This window comes from Astatotilapia calliptera, chromosome 8 (assembly GCF_964374335.1).
Source record: "Astatotilapia calliptera chromosome 8, fAstCal68.1, whole genome shotgun sequence".
In the NCBI taxonomy this organism is placed as follows: domain Eukaryota; kingdom Metazoa; phylum Chordata; class Actinopteri; order Cichliformes; family Cichlidae; genus Astatotilapia; species Astatotilapia calliptera.
Window position 1 is genome coordinate 9867879 of NC_137429.1, and position 24491 is coordinate 9892369.

At 42.0% G+C, this 24491-nt stretch overlaps 1 protein-coding gene across 24 annotated transcripts in view; it reads right to left on the reverse strand.

Moving 5' to 3' along the window:
- Positions 1–1607: 1607 nt before the first annotated feature.
- The window catches only part of nrxn1a (neurexin 1a), a 68248-nt gene continuing 45364 nt past the window's right edge, over positions 1608–24491 (reverse strand). For 9 of the 24 annotated variants that reach the window (XM_026178399.2, XM_026178402.2, XM_080305045.1 and 6 more), the window contains 10 exons: positions 21866–21988; positions 21161–21542; positions 20577–20767; positions 19436–19609; positions 18093–18212; positions 17057–17238; positions 14657–14828; positions 12284–12594; positions 5127–5205; positions 1608–4316 (listed from right to left, as the gene is read on the reverse strand). In XM_026178399.2, coding sequence (XP_026034184.1) covers positions 4015–4316; positions 5127–5205; positions 12284–12594; positions 14657–14828; positions 17057–17238; positions 18093–18212; positions 19436–19609; positions 20577–20767; positions 21161–21542; positions 21866–21988 — 2036 coding nt within the window. In that variant the 3' untranslated portion in view covers positions 1608–4014. Of the gene's footprint in view, positions 4317–5126; positions 5206–12283; positions 12595–13641; positions 13732–14656; positions 14829–17056; positions 17239–18092; positions 18213–19119; positions 19147–19435; positions 19610–20576; positions 20768–21160; positions 21543–21865; positions 21989–24491 lie in introns of all 24 variants that reach the window. The other 15 variants (XM_026178401.2, XM_080305048.1, XM_080305039.1 and 12 more) reach the window with 3 other exon arrangements.

Here is a 24491-nt window from a genome sequence, read left to right on the forward strand (position 1 = left end):
CAAAATACAAGAATGTCTGGCTCTTGGAAAAAATATAAAGAAATGAGAGGTGAAAATACTTAAATACACAATACTGTATAGGTACAACTTACTTCAAACATACAAACACAGACATTTTATTAAAAAAATGTGTTAAGGAAGCAAACTTCTGATCCTTTTTTGCAAATAAGACTTAAATGGCACATAATTATATACTTGAGTATATACAATCATATACTCATTTCTCATGTTTTTATTTTTTCCATATAACACGTCCCTAGATTCGCACATTTAGAAAAATATTCAGCAAAAACAATACACATCAAAAATATTTAGCTGGAGTCACATAAATAAAATGTAACCTTAAATAAATAAATGCAAATTTTTCCTAGTGAAGTAGTGAGTATTTTTTTTACACTGTATTGTTTTTACTTTTATTTACAGGGTTGCACTACTGCAAGATTGCCTGTTTTTTTTTATTTATTTATTTTTTATTTGCTTAAATGTAAAACTTGTCATTAACTGTGCTTCTTATTCACACTGAAGCTGGAAAAAAAACTTGGATTCTAACATTGTCATAATAATAAACTACAAACAATGCAAAGCTACATTTTCCTGTTTCACTGCAACATTTGTTAAAAGGTTATATTTATGACTCTCCAATCACTCTGCACATGCTTTTTTGCATTTCTGAACATGTACAATCTATCTGTGTGTCATCTTACTTGAAAAACAGATCTCAATCTCAGTGACACAACCTGTTTAAAGAATTCAGATTATCTGCTGCTAATACTAATAATCTGATTGTGTGTTGTACAATCAGATTATTGTACACTGTCGAGAAACAGCGTTATTTTGTATTCACTCCATAAATATTGCAGGGCTCTGTCTTTATCTTTGTCCTAGCTGTCTGTGGCCAAGGACAGCAAAGCAGCAGATGGCTACAACCTAACACAAGCCTTTTGTTGAGCACAGACTGTTCTGCAAAGACAAAAAGAAAGCAAGACAAACAGCGAGAGAACAAGATAATGCAACTGGGGAGGTGTTTATTGAAATAGCAGCTCTTTGTATGTTTCACCTGAGGATGCAAGTTCAGCTCTGCAGTCTCAGGGATCTTTCATCCGGCAAACAGCAACTCTGCAGAGACTTTGCGTTTACAGCACAGAGTTGTGCTTCAAAGCCCTGTTTAGTATGTGCAGTGGGGTATATTTGTGCATTTGCTATCCCAGTAAAATGGTGTGGGACCTAGAAAGGAAGAGCTGCTTTCTTTTCTTAATTTGATGAAACAAAAGTTGAAAGGATAAAACAGAATGTGGATAGATGTGCAATTTATGGTCTCGGAATTTACAGAAATGCCCTTAATTTCTGTACTTGTTACATGAGAGACTGATGACAGTCTCTTATGTCCATTAAATAAGGTTTGCTGGAACTAAAAGACATGCCTGACATCAATCTTCTTTTTATTGGGAACTATTCCTCTAAGATCTGCCCTCTGATTCCCTGCTACCTTTTGACTTGTGTTAATTAGACAGTCATCCGATATCATCATAGCTGAGGGGGGTGCGATAATAGGCGCTTTAATGATGTCCGCAGGCAGATGGGAAGTGAAAAACAAACACGCAAAAAGCTCACTTGGGTAATATTTTATTTACTCATTAATCTTCAAAACTATTTTTCATAATAAATTTCCACTTTATGTTCATCAAAGAACCGTAACAATAAAAATAAAAGTAAATACTGTAGAAAAATTGTACATATAGAAAATAAACATGGTTAATGAACACCTAGATGTAGAATAATCCCACTTGTTGAGACGCCTCCTATGTTTTCAGATGGCAACACAACAGAGATAGAGGTAAAGGAAAGCAACAGACATGGAGGAGAGGGAGATGTAGTAAACGAGAGGGAAACACGAAAGAGGCAGGTCAAAAAGGCCAGTTAAGGATGGCGAGAATAAGGGGAGATGTTAAGTTAATTTTGACATTTATACTTTGAAATCTCACACACAGTCTGTTTCATGTCCTTCCTTGCCCTGGTCTGTTTTGCATGCATCCGACTGGTTAGTTACATTGCTTGGAAGAACTGTAGGGGCTTGTTCATGTCATGGCACTGTTTGTATCTTGTGGGGCTACACTTATTGAGCTGCAGAGGGCTCAGACACTGCAAAAAGTCCATAAACAGATAATTCGCCATTGCCCATGGGAAACCCATCCGTCTGTCCCGTATTGGGACATGTCACGAGTATTGATTCATCTGTCAACCAACAGCAATGAATACATGAGGACGCAAAGAGAAAGAGAGAAAAGGGAGAGCCAATGAAATCAAAGCAACTCAAGTTGTCGTATAGCCAATGGCATCAAGAACTGGACTTTTCTATCTATTAGCAACACATGGTAACATTTACTTTGTTATGTTTTTCTTTTCCTCAGCTGGTTTTTGCTATAAAAGGTGGTTGGTTAGCGTAGGTATAGTGGGCGTGACCTGTAAGACATCAGGCTAGGAAACAGGATGTGGCCTGTCGTGGGGCGCACGTGTCCGACGGCAACCCACAACATCCCCCTCCTCCTTTCCCACCTGCAGACAAACCTACCACCTTTGGACTTAGTGGGACACGCCACCACTCCACAGCACAGCTCGGGCATGCAGCACACTCGAGATGGTCACGCTTTGCCGATGAAGATTTGATCTGAGAGTCGATTTGGCGACTGAAATCATTGTTGTATCCCACAGACTGAAAAACCATTTGAAGTGCGTACTCAGAAATACTTCAAGCCGAGGTGGTGAGTTTATGATGGTGGTGCGTCACGATGTAACCTCTGGAGTTTCAACGCGGTATAAATCACACGGAGTAAGATAATTCACGTGCAATAAGATCCCCCCCCTCCCTTCCCCAGAGTCTATACTGCCCAAATGTTCCTCATATTCATCATTATCGTTGCCATAACAGTTATCATTATGAGCGTTGTCTTTTTCACCAATGTCTTCTTGTATAGTCTTCAGTGTCAGTTATGAAGATATGCTGCGCTTTTAGCATTGCAGGTAAGTGTATGTCTGCATGTGTAGATCCTTTTTAATTTTACCATGTGTGTGTTTGTATGTAGTCTATGTACGTATGTGTGTGTGTGCAAGACACCACAGTGCAAGACTGGTGCCTGTAGGTAGCATCTGAAGTCTCCTGTCCAGGAAAACATCTTTCAGTTTTTCACTGATTACACTGTTTTGTGATTTTCAGGGTGCCATAAAACAGCAGCGCTGCAGCGTAACAACCACAGCCCATCCGTTATATTAATGGTGCACCAGCCCTGCCGCTGCCTATCCACTCGCAACTCACTGTCTCTCTTTGGCTACACCCTGAATTCCTGCCGTGCTGTCTGGGGGTAGACTTGGACCATTGGTGTGCTTGTTTCCTCAGCATCCTCATTGCTTCTTCTAGCCCCATCTGCTAACAGGGAGAAAGGCCAAGAAGCTTGGAAGAGAGACACTTGGTGCTTGTCTTGGTGCTTTTACATCTTTGTTCTGGTGCTCTGCCTCTCACGCAAACACTCTGTCTGCCATGTGCTTCACTTAAAGTCTTCCTTGACCTCTCTTAGTCCAACTGAAGAGGTCCAACTGTGGCAGGGGAGTCTCTTTTTTTTTTTCTTATCAGGCTGACCCAAAATGGTTCTTAACTGGGAGTTGAACTGGTGCTTTCTAAATCATTTGGAATGGTGTTAATGTTCATAAAAGAAGCCTCTCACAGAGGCTCTGCTCATTGGTAAATACTGTACAGTAAGGGCTCATGCCCTCAGGCCAGTCTGTGTGTGTATGTTTGTGCTTGAGTGTGTGTGTGCCTGGGCTCGTTTGTGTGCATGTTTGTGCTTGCCAGCATGTGTGCAGGTGTGATTATTGGGGAGTAAACATTAAGATCAGCATGTCTATGTCATGTGTGTTTGTGTGTATTTTTTTTCTTTTTGAGAATATATCTATTTATGTACATATACCGTTATATATATAAAGGTGTATGCGTATATGTCTGTGTTTAAGAAGTCATCCGCCTCAGACATAGTACTCCTTGTCTTTGTTCTTCTTGTTTTTAGAGATCTTGGCGATGCCCAGCGGCTTGTCCTTAGCGCTGCCATTGGGCTGTGTGGCTGAGTTGCTGATGTAGTTGCGGCTCTCGTCCACGTGGTAGGAGCCTTCGTCGCGGTTGCGATACTTGTACATGGCGTAGAGAAGGATGAGGATGCAGAGGGCAGCAGCTGCTACAATGCCCACCACCATGCCCGTAGTGCTGCTGCTCTCCCGCACCACCTCAGACGGACCCGGGAACATCTTCACCTCTGGCAGGGGAGGGCGGGCTGTGAGGGGAGAGAGGAGGAAATTGATGTTATATGATGGTTTAGTTTATACATTATTAATTTGGATTGCCTGCGATGATGGTGGGAGGAGAACTGGAAGACACAATGCATCATGGTGATGAATTATTTGACAAGCGTTTTGCATAATGCTACACGCTGGTAAGGGAAAGCTACAGCTTAGAGCCAAAGCTGTTTACATATCATCACATAATGCGTAATTAGATTACAGTACACATCGCTTAGAGGAGGATCCAGAGCACAGGTGCACGTTATATCAGGTTTTATTACATACTTCTGACACTTTACAACAGCCAGAGAGAGCTGCAGTACGGTGAGACTTCACACCATATTAAATGATTTATAAGGAAGAATTTAAATATCAAATTTTATGGCTGTCCAGAGATAAGGGGATGGAAAAGAAAAAGGTGAAGGAGGGAGGAGGTAAATAAAATGGGATATATAAAAATGAAATTTTAATGACAAAGAGCAGGATACAGATGGGAAGATAGGAAGAGATGGAGAGTGTTAGGTAATGCCCGAGGGTGGAAACCTGAGCGCAAATAAAAAATTAACTGGAGAGCATAAAAATGGGTAGCAGTGCGAGTGGAGGATGTAAAACAGGTAGGAAGCATTGTTTTTTTCTCTCCAAGGGCCACATACTGAGCATGTATATTGATAACTAATCTTTTTTTTTAACTTATTGGATGTTGGCGGCCAGACTTAGAGGGCCCGGGGGATGTATTTTGCCCACGAGTGACATAAAAGCTGCGTAAAGGCAGTTTCACATGTATATTAGTTAATGTTTCTCACCTGAACTGGGGTCACATGGGTCAATGTCTTCATCATCGCTTGGGCACTCAGCTGATGCCACCAGCAGGTCGTCTGTCGACTGAGAAGAGAAGATGGAGAAAAATTGGCAAACGTGTCACACACACACACACACACACACACACACACACACACACACACACACACACACACACACACACACACACACATTCATATACATACAAACTCATGATCGTCATCATTTCTAAGACAGAAACCATCAGTTCCCCACACCCCTTCTGTTTATTTCCTGTATGTGTGAGCACACAGCACCAATCTTTCGCCCACCCGTTTTCAGTTGACCATAAACACTTCTGCCTGTTACAGCCCCCAGCAATAGCAGGCGGCCAAAACCTGAGTGCCAAGGAGAGAAGAAGAAAGAAGAAGGAGAAGAGAAACACTGAATCCCTTTAAAACCACAAGGAGACTGCTTAGTTATTATCTAGTACTGTCTCAACCCTCCCCATCCTTTGTTCTCTTCTGGCCTTTCTATCTGCATTCTGCCATCTCCATCTGATACTGGCAAATGCTCATACGTGAGGCTGAGGACAAAAATAAAACCAGCCTTCATTAGATATCTGTTAAGCGTTTGATAGTTTATTTAAATCTCTTTTATTCAAAACCTCTCCACGAGCACCATGTTGATTTTCTACTTATAGCCCACCTCTAACCTACACCAATCCACTAATACACTCAACGACCGATCCTTTTCCATGCTTTGCTCCCTCTCAATGGAAAAGGCGCCCTTTTTCCTCTCAGTCCCTGCTCCTCTTGTTGCCATGGCAACTCTAAGTTCAGGCTGTTAGAAATGATGGGGAATAAAAAAAGAGGAAAAAAAAGGGAGTGTGCACCCTCAGCGGGGACCTGTGCGTTGATTTGCAGTTCCAGCCAGAGTGCGAGGAGAAAGGAGAGAAAAGAGGGAGGGAGTTAAAGATAGATGGATGGATAAAAGGAATTTCAGGTGGAGGCTATTGGGGAGAAAGAAAGAGAAAAGAAGACAGGAGAGGAGGAGGAGCACTTCAAAGTGCTGCGGTCTTTACTTAACACGGTGCTAATGTGCTCCGCATATTCATGAACTACTGTTAAACATCGCCCGCCTTGACGCTTCGGCATGAGAGATATTAAATGTGTGAGCGTGTGTGTGCATGCGTGTGTGTGCTTTAACCACACTGGGTGCTCAGTGCCAGCATTAAATTAAAATTGGATTGTGATGCATTGCAGTGGATGTTAGTAACCCACGGAATAAAAGAGAGGCGAGAGAGCAGCGGAGCTAAAAAAGAGAGAAGAGCAACAGAGGTGGAAACTAAAGTGGAGGAGAAATCTAAACCAAATCAAAGCGCTGAGATGTCTAAGTTAGGACAAGAATAGCAAACGGAAACTCATTAAACTGCCATTAAACCTCGCAGTCTCTTCTTCCTGTAGGAGCACAGTTGGTGTGAGTAGCGGAGATGTGAAACCTCTGAAAAAGCCTGCACTGGCCTTACAAGTCTGCTGTAGTCCAGTTTGGCCTAAAAGTTACATTCGGTTACTGATGCTTGACTCGTACTCTTTCCTCAGCTGCCTTTCCAATCAGTTCTGCCCACTGGACTGTCAAATGCTGCTAGGGCGAGCTTAGCCTCTGGAATTCAGCCAGTCAATAAACCCTCTGTGCCTTTGCCAAGAAATAGCACATGAACCAATCAGGCCGCAGGAAACACACCACCCCTGACACCTGTCGGCGATCAATTTTGAGCCACGGTGCTTGATGATTGATTCAAAGACACCTATGTGCCCTCCGCAGACACCTGATTTGAATCCTGACTTCAGCTAAAACAAAAGCCGAGGAGCACATTTTTACAATGTCCCTCCTCTGATCTGTGACATCACCTTGTCAGCTGACCACCCCATCCAAAGGGAGGGTGTCAATTGGAGTATTGATCCACTTATCGCAAGGGAGGCAGTGAACACAAGAGAAAAATGGGGACATGCCAAACACAACTTAAATCGCATTGATTACCCACAGAAGTTCAGAGAAAATCTGCCAAAGCAAGTGTATGCCCGAGGATCCTCCGCCCCTCTGCCTCACCCTCCTTCTTTGTTCCCATCTTTTCACGGTCTATCAATAGAGCATGCTGACATAATAATGGACACAGATGAACACTGATAGGGAGGAAAAAATAGATACAGGTGGACAAAGCGAGCGTGACAAGAAGAATATCTGCATGCTTAAAGAGTAAAATCTCTACCTGAGCCGCCGAACAGTGCCAACGACCATCCATGCCTCCCTGACTGCCTAGTTCACACATAGTAGCTGCACTCAGTCCTCACACTCTCTTGCAGAAGATTCAACAGATTGTCTGCTACTTTCACAACTGGAAATCACACACACATGTACTCACACAAACTCTATGACAGCCAAACATGCTCCATTGGTCTAGTTCTATTTAAACACATCTACACAGACACGCGAGCATACACCAGATCAGGCTGAAGTTGGCAGGCTGATGAAGAGATCCTGACGAGAGAGGAGAGGAGCTAGCTCCACTACTGCAGATGGTGAGATAGACTCATACACCGCCTGCATTAACAGCCTATCACTGGAGCTCAACCACAGACAGGGAGGGAGGGGGAGGGAGAAGAGGAGGGGGGGGGGGGTGACGAGTAAATATGGAAAGATATGAAGGGAGAGAAAGAGCAAAGGGAAAGCGAAAATAACCGAGGGAAGAGGGAGAAAGTATCACCAGAAGATCGATAACAAGTAGAAGAAAGGCAAGATGGAGACGAAGATGTGAAAGATGTATAGATAGCGATGCAGGCAGAGAGAAAAAAAAAAACAGACGGAGAAAGAGGAGAGGAGAGGAGCGAGCGAGGCATGAGACGTGGAAGTGCCTGGGTCAGCTGATTCCTGTAGCCAATTGGGCAGAGCTCCGAGCCTCGAGTTTCTTCCATCAGTCTTCCCATCAAACACAGGTACACACAAACACATGAATGCGCGCAAACACACATCCACCGACAGACAGGGAACATCAAAACCAAACTCGAGCTCTGTGACTCAGCGCAGCCTCTAGCATAAACACTCACACAAACTCTCCCTCTCTTCTCCTCGCTGGTGCTCAGCTGTCATGCATTATTAATCCCTTCCACTTTTCAACACGCAAAAAAACCCCACGAAAAAAGCCTCGACACAGTGTGGACGTCAGGAGGAAGCACATAACATATTCTTACTGCACAAAGCACTGACGGCAGGAGCAAACCCATGGGGTAACTTAGGCAGATCCACTGAGAGACACACGCAAACTTGAGGCGTGTGCGAGAAACCGGCAAAGTGCTCGGACCCATTGCACCTTTGTAAGACAGCTCTCACTGCCCCTCCTCTGATGCAACGTGCTGCAATACAACTTATTGTTCCCGATCCACCTGAGTGTATGCGCGCGCGCGTGTGTGGATTCAATGTTTTATGTGTGTCTTGATTAAGGCCAGATTGGTTGCCAGGCAACACTAGGCAGCCTCAATAGGGAAGCTGTAGATTCTTCTTAAACAAGACAAACACACATACTCACAAAAATAGAGTTTGGGGGGCAACTGGAGTGATTTGACTTGCACAGACGAGCAAACGCCCGTGCTGCGGTATATCGAGCATATAGTGGGTCTGACCCACTTCTCATGCTGACTGCACTGCATAGCTCCACATCCCAGATTCAGCATTCACATCAGTAAATCACAGGCGCAGGAACAGTTCGCTTAAATCGCATACACATTGAGAAATTGAGCAGTGAAGAGTGTGAAAAGAAAGGCCCTGTGACAGCACTGTCACTCTGCAGCACTATCCCTCCAGCTCTCATATCCATTATTGATGCCTGAGGCTTAGCTCACAGCTCTCTGCGTTCTATTATTTATGTCTGAAACAGCTGGCGGTTTATACACAGAGGAGCTAGTCTCTGTGGGAGACTGGCTGGGAGAGAAAGAAAGCAAGCAGCGGGTAGTGGGGCTCACTATCTCCATGGCAACTTGTATCACTTAGAAAAAAAAAATAAATCTTTTTTTTCAGTGCTGCTGGCGCACAGTTTTATAACACAGGAGAACTGCAGCACACAGACGCCCACTAAGAGCCTGATAACATCTCTGTAGTGATCTGAACAATAGAGGCGTCTGCGGTGTACCTGCTCACAATGTATCCTCTGACATTAGCATCGACTCTTCAGCTGCTGCCGCTATAAAAATGCCACAATAACAATTTTGTGTTTCTATTGTACCATTTGCATCAGTTTACATATTATGGGAAAGCTATTACATCCTCCACTGGCACAAACAATTCTCCTGCAGTAATTTAGAAGGGAGGGACCACTTAGCGGTAAATTTGCCATCTAGTCTATTTCTGTGATTGTGCTGGAGCAAAAAGTGAGCCTTCTGTCCATTAAAGACAAACAAACAGTGCTGCAGGGCAAATAAAAACCTATTAATCACCCAATATAATTAGGAAAAGTGCCTATGGTATTTCCTGGAGCAAAATCTATGTTTTTTTTAAAGATATTGGACTTTTTAGTTTTGTGGCATTATTTCCTCTATTTGCGGATATATAACTCTAAATAAATCTTGTATATATCCCATGAGCCGCAATCATAGACCCCATACAAAGATGAATTTGCAGTTTACAACATAAATTTGATGAATTTATGTTATTTATGAATTTATTTATGAATTTATATTCAAATTGTTTCTGCACGAGGTCTCTCCCTGTTGAAAGGGAGTTCTTCCTTCCTGCTATTGCCAAGTGCTGCTCATAGGGTTCGACTGGGTTTTGGCGTTTTATGTCTAATCTACCTTGCAATTGTTGCTGTTAAATAGCACTACAGAATACCATATCTTGCAGTGCCAAGGATAGCCAACACGCTCAAATCAAAGTTTAAAAATGGGAAACTCCAGGGTGATATCACAGTGGCTATGTCCAACTTTTATATACAGTCTGTGGCTGCAGCAGACTTATAGATGATAAGACTTGTTCAGACTTTGATTCCCTTTAAAGTCAGGTGAAAGACTTTGATGCTGGAGTATCCTAATGCCCAAGGGGCCTAAGGAGCTGACGCTGTAATTATTATATTTACCATCTGAGTTTTATCTGGAAACTTTTTTGTGCTATACACCCTGTCAGATTACTGCTATGCATGAGAAAAAAACTATTTTTTTCAGTTCTCATCTGCCTTTGAGTAGCCCCTGAGGAGTCATCATTGTCCACCTTGTGCTTCTAGTTAATTTTAATTTTAATCTACGATGGGTAATGCACGCCCTAACAGGACAATATATAGCAGGCAGAAGGGAAGTAATGAAGCACAAATACTTTAATATTTTCAGGTATTTATACTTTACTAGTCTATTTTTTTTAAAAATAGGCTCATTACTTTTTATTTAACACATTTGAAAGAAGATATCACCTCACATCAGAGCACACCTTCAAACACCAAAATGATATGAGTCACAATGGAGGGAATAACTCAAAAAAGATAACCCTATGGGTGTATCCATCATCAGGGCTTATTGCATACAAATAGATGAAATTTATAGTAATTTATGCATCATTTATAGTCTATACTCAGGGATTTAAATAGCTAGAATGATCTGAAACAGCATTCTTGGTGAGACTAATCTGGTAAGACTAGTCTGTAAGTTGTGATTGCAGTACTTCTAGCTAGCACTACGGAAACAGAGGATAAAGGAAGTAAATTTGTTTTTTGTTTTTTTTAAGTGGCAATTTATTTCAAACGCAACATTTCTATCAGCTCAACAAATATCAGCCAACGCACAAAATGTTTGTGTGCAGTTTGTCACACAGCGTGTCTGCTAGCTAACAGTACAGCTACTGTATTTCACTCAGAGATGGAGAAAGATGTGAGAAAGACAGGATGGGAGAGAAAGAAAAGAGGTTATATTTGAAGGTAAGGACAGATCAGTGATATCTGACAACCTGAAAGGCTTCAAGCTCCAACATTCTGCAAAACAAACTGACGTATTTCTAACTTTGTATTATTCAAAGTTATATGAAAATACTCAGCTGTTTAGTGTAGGATAAAAAGTTTAGCTTACTGTAATGTGGTGAATGTAAAGCACTGTGCTGGACTGGAGCACAGTGGCTTGGTGTTCTTGGTCAGTGTTAGCTTACATAAAGGGTAGCAGAGATTAATTTGAATTTTAGCTGATGATGCTTAGAATTATTCACTTAAGTTCAATCTCCATCTAACTGTATATTGTCTTGTATAAAGACAGCACAAACAGTATGCTGTCAGTGTAGGGGATGGAAATCAGTCAAGATAGCTTGTTGAATATATCTGCTTACATCATGTTGAATTCATTTGTGAAAACCCACAAAGAGCAGTCAACCTCAGCAGCAGCACAGGTCAGCTGATGACAGCTTGTACATTAAGAAAGACTCCTGGAGCTCCAGTTTAAACCCTGACGGCACACATTTTTCTGTTTGGGTATGGAGGCAAAGTGAAAAAAGTCTGCATTCCCATGTACTAATATTATTTTATTATTATATTAATATAGCACTTAGCTTTGCACAAAAATAGCTTGTAGAAACGTTGTCCAAAGAGCTACTTTTCAGAGGCTCTACCTTTTACAGACATTAAAGAACGTCTGTATTTTTGCCATCTCTGATAATAGCATGCTAAATATGGAACTGAAAGGCAGGAGGAAAAGAAGATGACCACAGAGAAGATTAATAGATGTAGTGAGGAGGAGGACATACTGAGGGTTGGTGTGAAAGGGGATGATGCTAGGGATAGGGTGAAATGAACTGAGCAGTCAAAAGTAGAAGAAATCTGACGTATTATCCAGTGCTTCTTATTATTATGTGAAACACTGCATATGAAACGTGGTCCATGAGTAAAGTGAGCGGAGCTCTGAGCGGAGTATAAAACAATTCCACTTTTCCTGTTATATCTTTCCATCCTTGATTAGTGGGCTGCGGCATGCTAATCCTCTTACTGAGTGCTAAAAGAAAGTTATCAAAGCAAATTACCACTTTTTAATTACCTATTGCCACACGAAAGGAAGATATCTGAGGAATTACATTGGAACAGCAGATCTTTATGTGACCACACAGATTGGATTTAATAGGTTTTCCTCGCATGAGATGACAAAGAAAAGCTTGATGGTGCTCTGACCTGCGGTGTTCCACCCTGCTTCCTGTTAGTGGCTGTGGTGGTTGTGATGTCACTGATGGACGGGGCGGAGTCTGAACGGTTGCCTCCGGCCGAAGCGCTGGACTGCGGGGTGATCGAGGAGGATGGCATATCGCCGACAAGACGCGCGCTCCCCTCCACTTTGATGTGGGGGTGCCCCTCAGCGGCCATGTTGAGGATGCGGAGGCCGTTATAGTAAAGGCCAGCCAGCTGTCCCTGGAACATGGCTGCACCTCGCTCGCCTCCACCAACGCGCACTGTTGTCTGGCTGTTGAAGATGGTCAACTGGCGGCCTACGCAGACACACACAAACACCCGCAACCAAACACACATAGAAAAAAGGTGGACAGGCGCACGCAAATACAGCCACACGCACACACACACACATTCCAGTGGTCACATACGTGCGTACATACACACAAAGTAAGTGTTACACAATCCACCACCCCAAAGCCATGGTGAGAGGATGGGATAGATTATGCATGGCAGAGCAAAATCGAAGCCGTGGAGAACCGTGGAGAAGGCTGAGGCTGAGAGAGATAAGAGTGAGAACGGAGAACCAGAGAAGGAGAAGGGGGTGAAGAGACTGAGAAGTTGACGAGGAGGATGAAGAGGCAAAGAACAGGAGGAGGAGGAAGAGTGAGCAGATGAGAGGAGTCAGAGGGCCCCGAGAAGACGGGGCTGACAGATGGTTGCTATGGTGATGGCTGTGCGGCACGACATTGTATTTGAAGGAGCGACAGACAGGCAGACAGAGAGACAGAGATCTAGAGAACTGTTGTCACAGCCCTATGAAGCATGCACAGGTTATAAGCTCTAGCACTGCTCACTGTTAAAGGGACTAGAGTCTAATTTAAGGAGCTCTGCTGAAGTTTAGGAGGAAAACTTTTACATTTTTTCAAAAAGAATTGCTCTATTAGTCATTTCAAATTTACATAATTCTTACATGGCACAATACTTTGCATGTACTTTAATTTGATTACAAATTTTTTTTCAACATATAGTCTTTAGTAAAATGCTTTATCGTTTACAATTTGATAGGAAACAAAATTATTTAATAAAGCATCTTTTATCAGTACTTCTTTTCTATTTTCTGATTTATTCACATTTAAATCTCTCCATCGTCCCTTTAACCTGATATTATCAGATACACACTAACAAGATACGTTCACAGGCACTACAGTTTACACAGTATTACACACTACAGCTGCCCAACTTTTAAATACTTAGTTATGGATTTAGATTTTTAGATGTTAGTTGATGGTGCACAATAAGTCAACTGTCTTCAAATTGTATTTTTTAAGCTGAAAGTTTTAAGGAATTTTAATCAGGGTTTTTACCTTTGTCGAGTAGCCAATCGTCAACTACTCGACCGAGCCGATAGGGGATTCGCTGTCTGGCGATGGCCAGGCGCTCGTTATCAATGTTGCCTTTAATTTAGAGATGAAAACACAGTAGTAATTACGCACATCCAAACTTGGTACAGGAGCTGGATACAAAAAGAACAGCAATGAAAAGAAAGTAATGGTCTGCTCATTGTTGGCATGTCACTGTGTTAAGGTCAGCTTGAAGAGAAGAAGAGCTGAATTCACTACGTTTCCACTGAGCGGACTCTTACTCTCTGTTCATTGGGTTTAATTTAAAGAGACATTTCAGGGGTTAACATCTGCAAGAGCACAGGGAAATAATGTTACAGCTGTCACATACTGCCTATATGACTGACTGAGTTTAGTGTTACATACTCACACACACCTCACAACAACTAGCATTTAGCATTTTGGCTATGAGCTACCTAAAGCCTCATTGTGTTAAAGACTACTAACTAAGATTACCACTTTAAATATAAAACCCAACAAATATAAAAACAAATACTATACTCAACAAAATACACTTTTTTCTTTTTCTTATTTTTTACTCTAGTTAAACATTTATCTCCAAATATGACATGTTTTTAAATTATTATTTGACCAAAAATGCACCAGCTGTTATTATTTTCTTTTATGGTGAGAAAAAACAACTGTATTGAATATTTTCATAAATTACCTTTAACACTATTTAACAGGCCTAACATAACATAGCTGGCTAGTATACAAGCTATTGTAAAAACGACCTCATTTTATGGTTTAAAAAGTCATGTTTCATGTCAGATCACACATATTTCATTTCAAACACAATAACATAAAACAAAGCTGCAATTATATGTCTCAACCTCAGTGTTTGAATATAAACATTGAAAGAAAACACTGATTAGAAAGTGAGTTGAATTGGAATAAAGTATAGCTGGCGCTGCCCCCAGGACAGGCAGTGGTGTGATGAGTCAGAGGGTTGGGCCTATACGTGCGGGGCAGGGCCTACCTGAGGGATAACGCTCTATGACCGGCAGGTCGTCCAGCTGGAGGGTCGCATTGCCACCACTGCGGGTGAACCGAATTACGTGGTACTTCCCGTCGTTGACAAACTTGGAGCTCTCCTCGATGTTGATATCGTCAGTGCCGACATTAAACACTACTCTAATGTTGCCTTTGTCCTGAGGAGGAGGAGAGGTATGACAACATTTTATCAGATGTGTAAAGGTCAGGATATTACCAGTTTCATGTCTTTTGGGTATGCACAGCAGAGTGTGTGTGACCACGTATTTGTGTATTAAATGGTGTAAAAGGACCTGATAAGTTTCACCAAAAACCAAAAGTTGAAAGCAGACAAACAAAGGGGTGGACAATGAAAACCAACGCTGTCTTAAGTATGGTGAATTTAAGTACTTGGCCCATGCCTGCTTAACCAGCAGCTGCAACTGATTCAAATAACTTCAATTGTTTACTCAGAATGATAAAACTATTTAATCAATGCTGAGATAGAGCTGGGCTTTGGGTAGATGACCTTTGAACCTGGATCAAAATCTGCTCAGGTTAGTGACAAGTTATGCTGTTTTCCAACTTCATCTTGGATCAGTAAAGGAATCAGTCTTTCGCATTCCAGTCATAGTCTAGACAGAATTGTCACACATAATGGCCAGGGAAAAACTCCAATCCGGCCCAGTGAACAGTTTTGGAGGAGGATATACATTTTGGACTTTTAACTGTATTTTCATAAGTTTCACACTTTTTCCTAATGATTAAGACCACGGACATTTATACTATAGTAACAGATTGACAATTAAATGACAGAAAATTTCCTGTTTTTTTAACTATTGACTACAATAATTTATGTTTTGTTTTTTTGTTTGTTTTTACAATGAGTCAGGAGTTAAAAAAGATAACTTTTTTGTAAATTAACGAAACCTTTCCAACTTTCCACATCCTTCCATTTACTACAGCTGAATTTCTTTATCCTGTAGAAAGATTGAGACATACTGTTGCACCTCTTTTTTTTTATATTAAGATACCTCAGGGCTTAAATGTGTAATTAAAGTTATTTACACTAACATAAAGCCTAGTTAAAATCGACATGAGCCATATGTGGTCCTCAATGTTAAAATAACTTTGAGATCCTTGGTCTCGAGGATGACATCAGTTTCCTGCCAAAATAAGGTTGTTTTATATTGTAAACTATACCAATGATGACATAAAATAACAGCTATAGCAATCGTTGATGGCTTATTTTAATGATCGTAACAGTGCTATTTTCATAGTCCTATTTGAGCAAACAAATGCTTCAAACTGAAACTGCTCTGTGATATTTCACGATTTTCTGATATTTTACCGTGCAACAAATAAAAGCTCGATTATGAGGATGTGAAATCTTGTGAAGGTGTTATCAACCATTGTAGAGATAAATGTGAGAATTTATTTTAGGAGGTATTGCTCACCACTTGTCAAGTACCCAATGCTGGGATGTTTAATAATGTCCATGTGTCTGTTATGACTGTACAAGTGAAAGTTTATGAGAGCTTGCTGGGACAAGGTTGATCACTGAGGGCACCAAGACCCTCAGTAAAATACACAGCTGAATGCAGTTTTGTTGGCCTTAATTTATACTTAATTATCATTTTAAGAGAACATGTTGTGCTTTGTCTTATTTTCTGTCCTATACATACTGCTACAATAGTTCACGGTCATAAACATGGCTTAAGTTTCAAATAATGAAGTCAGGCTATGAACAAGGAATCCTCATGATCCCAAAGCTAAAGCTTCATACTGCTCAGCTAAAGACAGTTGTTTCTACTTTTATGGGGGATATCCCTGATATAGTCATCTCGGACAGGTGGCTCTCCAAACCTTCTGTTTGTGAGAGAGCCAATCAGAAGAAAGTTGACTTAAAGAGAGAACATTACCAGATTGTTGGCTGAACTGAGGTACTTCATAGAAACCTTCTATAATATAAATAAGGAGCTGGAAATTAGTATATTAGGTCCATTTTATGCATGATCACTAATTTTTACACTAAAAATCAATTAATGTAATTATGCAGCCCGGAAATCAATAAACAAATAGCTTCTGTTACTGGAAGGGAGGAATAAACGTGTTCAACTCTTTCATAGTGCGATATAATTTCCTTATGAGAATTCATAACAAGTCTTTTTGGTTTAAACAAGGAAAATACACAATCTGTAAAGGTTTTGCCATAATTACATGTGTCATTTGGAGTGGTGGACCATCGTATTATGATGAAGAGTGAATACTGTTAATAGATATTGAATGCACACAGTTCTAATTACAAGTGTTGTTACTGTAGCAATAGCTGACTAAATGAATACAAACAAGAAATACTACATGAGAATGATAAATCACATAAACCTTGACAAATTGTTGTACTTACTATCTGCAGCTGAAGGTAGTCTCCCAGGCCGGATGCGCTGTCCACCCGAAGCAGAATGGCATGTTTCTGTTGAGTGCTGAACCCGAGGGCAAGCCGGTCAGCCCTGGTGCTGGGACGCTCATTAGGGGGCCATGTGTAAATCACCAAGCCTCCATCACGGGCAAAGATATAAGTGGTTCCAGCTGGTCGACACAGATAAAAAAAAATGTAATTACAGGTAAATCTGTGTGTTGTGATGGTGTTATCTGCCATCACAGTTCGACCACTCCAGCTGGTAAATCTATGTTTTGGTAAATCTTTTAAACACAAGGAGCATATTGGAAAATAATAACAAAAAACTTAAAATGTCACAGCTGACTGGCCTTTTCTATTCTGACAAGTCCTTCTCCAGGCTGTTTCCCAAATTACTTATCACCATTACTGCAGGAGGCTGACTGTATAAGTGACTCAACCAAATAACAAATCATATAATTGTTTGACTCATAGGGTGACTTAAAACCAACATATATCTCTCTTCTAAGGTTCTGGAGGATGAATTAATGTTTAAAGCTAGAGAGCATGGAGACATTTTTAATCTAATGTTACACATAGACACGCTATAGAACAGCCAGTTGAGGGATTGGTATTTTTTTACAATATCAAAATCAACAGTTGACAGTGCCCTCCTGTGGAGGCTGAGAAAAAAGGCACAAGATGATGCTGTGATTTGGTGTTTCAAAGCAAATCATTCGACTGCAGCATTTTCACATCTGCAGTTCTGCACCACAGTGAAGATTTGATTAGGTTTATTTCTTGCAGTTTAGAGAGTCAGCCGCTGTGATTCACCTAACTCGGTTAAATCAGATAACAAACCTGCTAACAAAAGGCAAATGCATGATGAAACCAGCATGATCCAAATGCTGGTAGATAACGTTTTTCAAGTTGGTATCTACTTTGAATACAGCAGATAACAAACTCTACACTTGAGCTGTCTGCACCACAAAAAAAACTGTAATCCCCCCTGGGCCTGGGAAAGACCATAAAAGCAAAGACTCACCATCGTTGCACAGTGGCCCGGCGTATGAAGTCATGCTGCAGTCACAGGTGAAGCCCTCCCACTGCTGCAAACAAACTCCCTGATTTGAGCAGGAGTCTTCTTGGCAGGTAGTGCTGGGTCCTGCAGTGACAGATGTGGTTGGGTGGAAGGGTGCAAAAGTTAGGGAAATAGAAAAAGACACATGGATTTGGTTTTGTGTGGAGCCCAATGTGTTTACAACATTATTAGAGTACAGTGTGGTTATTTTTAAACTGCATTTCCTTGAAAAACTTTGCAGTTTCAAATGGTTGAATAGGCTTTTTGTGCTGTAATGACGTTATTATTAGTAGTATTAGTCAGACTAGGATGTTGTGGAAAGGCTCCCATTCTTTAGCTTTACACTAACAGGATCCAGTATAAACACGAATGAACCTAAAGTGTGTTATTCAGTGAAAAGAGCCAAATGTGGAGAGCATGCAGGTGGTGAGGTTAAATGAATGGGGCGAGGACAGGAGGGGAAATTAAACATAAGAGAGCAGAGTTATGTTTAAAGGCCTTCATCTCAATACTCTTCCTTGAGCAGTCGGTCACCATTCTCTCCCTGCTTCATGCTAAACGACTCAGGAGGAGGAGAATGTCAAAGTGCTAAACTTAGCTCTCCTTCGTTGCCCTCAACACAAGGCAAGGAGGAAAGAGTGTGAAATGATTCACAAATTGAGTATTGAAGTTGAGGTTAGGAGTCAGTAGGAGAGAGGTTAGAGAGCATGCTGCAAGGTGGTGGAGCTGTGGTCAACTCAAGTCAAGCAGTGGTAATGTTGCTACTGTGATGAAATCACTACGGTGGCTAGGAGAGGATAGGTCTCCTCTGACCTTTGACTCTGGATCACTGGGATCCACACAACACTGGACACCACTGGGTAGTTTTAAACACACGCACACACACGCGCGCGCACGCACACACACACACACTCACACACACGCGCACACACATTTCCTCAGCATCACACACACACAAGTGTCTCTTACATGCTCGCACAAAGCGATATACCTTGCAAGTCAGCTTTCATCAATGTAACTTTTGTCAGCCAAACAAAAAAGCAAACAAGCAAATTAAGTTAGATGGTTAGTCAATGCACACAGATGCCTGTGAACTACTGAAAGAGTGGATCAGAGAGAGAAAACACAATGTGCAGAAAGACTGAGGAGGAGATGAAAAGAAAGAGAGTAAAGTTTACATCTAACAGGCCAGGAGCTGGGTTAGTGGGTTATGCTAATAACAGAGAGCATGATTTAAATGAAAACTGAAAGAAAAAGCAGTTGGGACACGGGGCAGGAGCAGATCTGCCGTTTTGTCTGCACCTCACCTTCACAGCCCCTCTCCACTTGTCCCATGGTTGCCAAGGCATCAGCCAAAAGGTCCGGGAGCCGTCCGTTTAGATCGACTGTTGCTAAGCAACCCTGAAATCCCTCACGGGAGTGGACAAGCTTAGGCAGGTCTCGGTACATCTCTTTGGAAACGCCCCCGATGTACAGATCACCTGTCGAGGAGCAATATAGTGAATGGCAGCTTCACAAAGCAAACATGAACTGTCTAGTTTTGCATGACTGTATCAATAATTTAATTGCAATAAATTATAAATTACTTTATCAACTAATTGATCTAATCACATAGCAGTGTTGTCACAAGTTCAGTGAGCTCAGCCAAATATCTTCAGTTAGTCAGTTAGTTATATATAGTACCAATTTAATTTAGCTTGATAAATTACACTAGGTTAATTGTTTTTGCATGTTTTTACCCTTTAATTTTTTTTTTATAAAACTGTTTAATTGCTTTCTTAATTAGAGTTAGAATAATAAAAGACACTACTCTCATATCTGTATGGTAATAAGTAGCTACCTCCAGAAGCTGGTTCGGGCAGACTACTGGATCTGCGCTGCCTCATGTACACGAAACATAACTCTCCTCACATCATATACCAAACACACCCTCCCAATTTGGTAGTCTATTTAAGCTACAAAATTTCTTACCTTTCCCTCTGACATGTCAGTGCCACTACTGCCCTACATCACTGTCTGCTGTTTGCAATCCCTTCACCATCCCAGCATCCACCTGTAGACTCCGGGGGGATGTTTACTCATCACTTCCCAATTTTATATTTAACATATTCAATGGAGTGATGAGCTCAGAGAGTGTCTGCCAAGCTGCATGCTGCTGCTGTAACAAATCAGTTTAAACGTGAGCTGTCTGACTGAACTTTGTTTACTACAAAGGCTGGAAACAGGGAGATACGGCTAGTCTCGTTCTGCTCAAGGTAACAACACCTCCAACTTCATTGACTCAGAAGTAGTCTGGCACACAACCTCCACAAAAAACAGCTAGTTTGTGTTTAAAACAAAAAGAGGTGCGCGTATTACAGTATACGGTCTCATTAATAATGCAGATAATTAAGATTTATCTCGTGTCAGCTTCTGTAGCTAACTTTGAATGCCTTTATTTTTGCGTACCCTTTAGGTCAAGGTTCTTGGCACCCATGGTGGTCTGTGTGGTGACTTTGGTGTCAATCTTGACTGTGTGGAGATTGTTAGTGTCTCTGGATATGTGCACGTTGTGCCAGTGGTTGTCATTAAGAGGACTGTTAGAGTTGCCCTTAATGAGGTGTGCTCCGTTTCCCAAGTCAGAGATGTAGTGAAGGTAGCTAGAGAAGGAAAAAGAAAAAGAGAGGGGAGGGGATTAAATAACTGAGAAGTGAAAAGGGAAATTAATCGTACTTGTGATGAAGAACAACACAGGGTCATCCGCTCCGGGGCATTATTATCTGTCTTTTAGAAGCTTAATTACAAGAATAAAAAAAGAGCTGCGTGACTTGTGCATTTTTCATATCGTACACTTAACAGCCCATTTCAACCTTAAAGTCAAGAAAATTTTATTTTTTTGTTCATCGAGGATGATCTTAATAGTAAATTATAAATTTCTGCAGGACAAACATTAACATGAACAAGTAAAACTGCCTTTTATGAGTAATATTTTATATTTTATTTGACGATGACTGACTTAAGGTAAATCACACACAACTTATTGTCCAGCTCACCCTTTAACCAGCTCTACCACTATGAAGTCATTGCCGTCTCCTCTGTTGAAGAGGATAAGACCGTCTGGGGACGTCGTCTTGAACTGCATGAAGAGATGCATGGAGTAATAGGCCTGCAGCGTGGGCAGGGTGACAAAACTGGAGCGGGATCGGAAGGTGACGGGGTCGGCCACAATGCTCTTATAACCGATAACAGCATTGAGCTCGCAGTAGTCAATGTCGCCGTTCTTGCACAGGTCAATGTAGGGCATGCCGTTCAGCGTCAGGCCCTGAAGGTGGCCGATGAAATTGGAGGGCACGGCAGGCATGAAGCGTTTCTCGGTCACAATGCCCGTCTCCACATTATGGAACTCCAGCTGGGTGTGGTCACCCGCCATCTGACCTGGTGGCGGGGTAAACTTAAGAGGTGAGGGCTTTGGAAAGGTGGGTTTCAGGTGGAACTGTTCAACACTAAAACTAAAAATATTATTTATTCAACATCCTCACTATGAATAAAAGACAGACTAATACTAAAGTAGACACTATCATGACCACAATCACAATTCAGTATGATTGCTTTCAGGCACAGATGCTCTCTAAAAAAGAAATAAACCGCTTAATGTTCAACACAGAATTCAAGTGGATGTCTACACTCCAACTTAAGACCTGGAAAAAGTGTCATTTTATGGGGAGAAAACAAAAAATAAGTCAGGCTGCTGTGGTTACCTTCAGCAGGCTGCAGGTCGTCCACGGTGAGTTTGAGGCTCTTGCCACGCCGGACTACCCTCACCGTGTGCCACTCATTATCATTGAGGTTTGACCCAGCAAAGATGGTCTCTGGGCCTTTACCTACACATAGCCCAGAGCACCATTAACATATTGCATAAAGATGAGGAGAGAGACAGAAAGAGAAACAGATACAGAGAAAGAACCAGAAGAAGGAGAAGAAGAGAGCCAGATAGTTTGAGTAAAAAATTAAGGACAGAAACTGAGAAAATGGAAGCTAATAGTAGCAGGGGAAGGAGCCATTCATACCCTGGGGAGACAAACACCTCAGTGTTAACGCACTCTTTCCAGACAAACAGACATATAGACAGACAGGCTTCTTTGCAGATTTACAAGAGAGACAGATGACGTGACACAGACAGACAGAAGGATTAACATAAATGGATGTTGGGGGTGTCTAAGACTGGAGACTGTGAGTCACAACAGGCCCACGCTGAGACAATCCATCTGTGGACAGATCGCACCGCCATGACGTTCTCCTACAACCCACACATGCACAGACAGCAAATTCAGACCCCCTTGACCACCCAACAGCCCTCTCGCCTCCACACTTATACTTGTTCAGGTGCCTGAATGTAGGAGATTTGCTTATGCAATGCTGCAGTCAGCCTCATGGTGGCACTAGACACACAGTGGAACATCAGCGTGCTCTCCAAGGTGCTGATGTGCTGCAGAATGAAAGAAGCTGAGCTGTCCTCTCGTGATGTCTCTCTCTCTCTTTGCTCATCTACCAGCTCATATCTTCACATAGTTGACTGCACACATTTGACAGGCTGACTGTTCCCCAATCCTCAGTGTCCCCTTGCTTCTACTCTTTACAAGCACCCCACCAACCTTGAGCGCAACTCCCACTACCTCCCAACACACACAGGCATACACTTACACATACTCCCCTTCCCTCTACTTGCTTTGAGAGTCTGCTTACAGTGACCTATAGGCGGTAATGACGGGGGAGGTGAGAAGCAAACTGACCCGAACGAATTCTGCTGCAGAAAATGTCAAGCATGCCGACATCAATCACGGAGGCACACACATACGGTCCCACACAGTCACACACACATATGAACACAGGTAGAGAGGTAAAGAAATGTAGATGTACAGGCTGCCGACACGTAATCATAATTAAGTCAATCAAAATGGATGTGGTGTGAAATGTGTGTGTGTGCAATTGTGAAGCTAAAAGAGTGTGTTGGTGGACTCGGAGAGCACAGAGGGTTCCCCTGAGGAGACTCAGCTGTGCTCTGGGCATGAGCATCTCATCCTGTTACCATGGATCATTGCCTTGCACTGAGTGAGGGAAAGAGTATGTGCATGTATGTGCGAGTTTATCATGTGTGTATGCGTGGACTTTTTTGAGTAGTAACTGAATACTCAAAAAACAAGCAGACTGATGTGACAGTGAAGCAGTGATCTGTGTTAACCTGGGAGGGAGAGACAAATGCACCCACACCTACACACACACACACACACCTATTCTGGGTCAGCGTTAAAAAGCCATTCAGTGAGTTACTAGTGAAGGCTGTGGCGGTCAGCAAACAGCCTGTGAGGTTAAAGCAAAAGATGAGAAATGACTCAAACAAAAAAAACACAAGGGAGGCTGATTGTTGCTTGGAAAACATAATTCAAGCCAAATGACATGCGAGACATTATAAAAGCAGGACAATGAAAACAAAACAAAAAAAAGTGTTTCATATTTCAATAGCTCCAAATAACAAATGGCTTTTCTGAAGGATACGCCTCAAATCTCTCCCATGCCGAGGCTTTTATTTGACTGCTGAGTGGACTATTTCACTGGCGCCTGCCTGTTAAATACATTTCCCCCCTTCCCCCTTGAATATCATATGTATAATTTATTGTATGCACACGGTGTGCCAGAAAAGTGGCTGCCTACTGAAATGTTCATTGAGACAACTGGTCTAAAATTGGCCAGCAGACATGCGGAATAGCAACAGTGCTGTGTGGCTAGTAGGGTTTCTATGGCAACAGCAGTCGTCCATTTCACCACCTCTTTGCCGTCACAGAGCATCCGCTTCTTTCGCTCTCTCTCACTCTCCTGCTTTCTCTGTGGTCGTGACAGAGAGAAACTCCACGTGAGGGAATTAAACTTCATCAGGGATTCAGCTCCACTCACAGCAGCATGAACAGGAACACACACTAAAGAAAACACACACACACACACAGACACACAGATGGGCAATGAAAAGACTACAGAATGCAAAGGCACTCACACAAGCACACACGCCAAAACCCACTAAATGAAACACTACCCAAAAATCCCTCATGTACAGTTTAGAAAGAAACAACAAGCAAACAAAGAAAACAACCCGACAGACGTCGGGATGAAGGTGCGACAGAGAGAAACAGAGGGATAACACGTCTTTTGTCTCCGGCATGAAGGAGAAGTAATTACCCTGAAGCTCTAAGTTGTATTCATCCACCAGCTTCCACTCTCTACTTCCGTACCTCTTATTTATCAGCACACCTAATTTTACTTAAACACCTCATGCCCGGGTTTCTTCTTCTCCTTTTTCTTTTATTTTCTCCTTCCTTCAACCCCCACCATCCT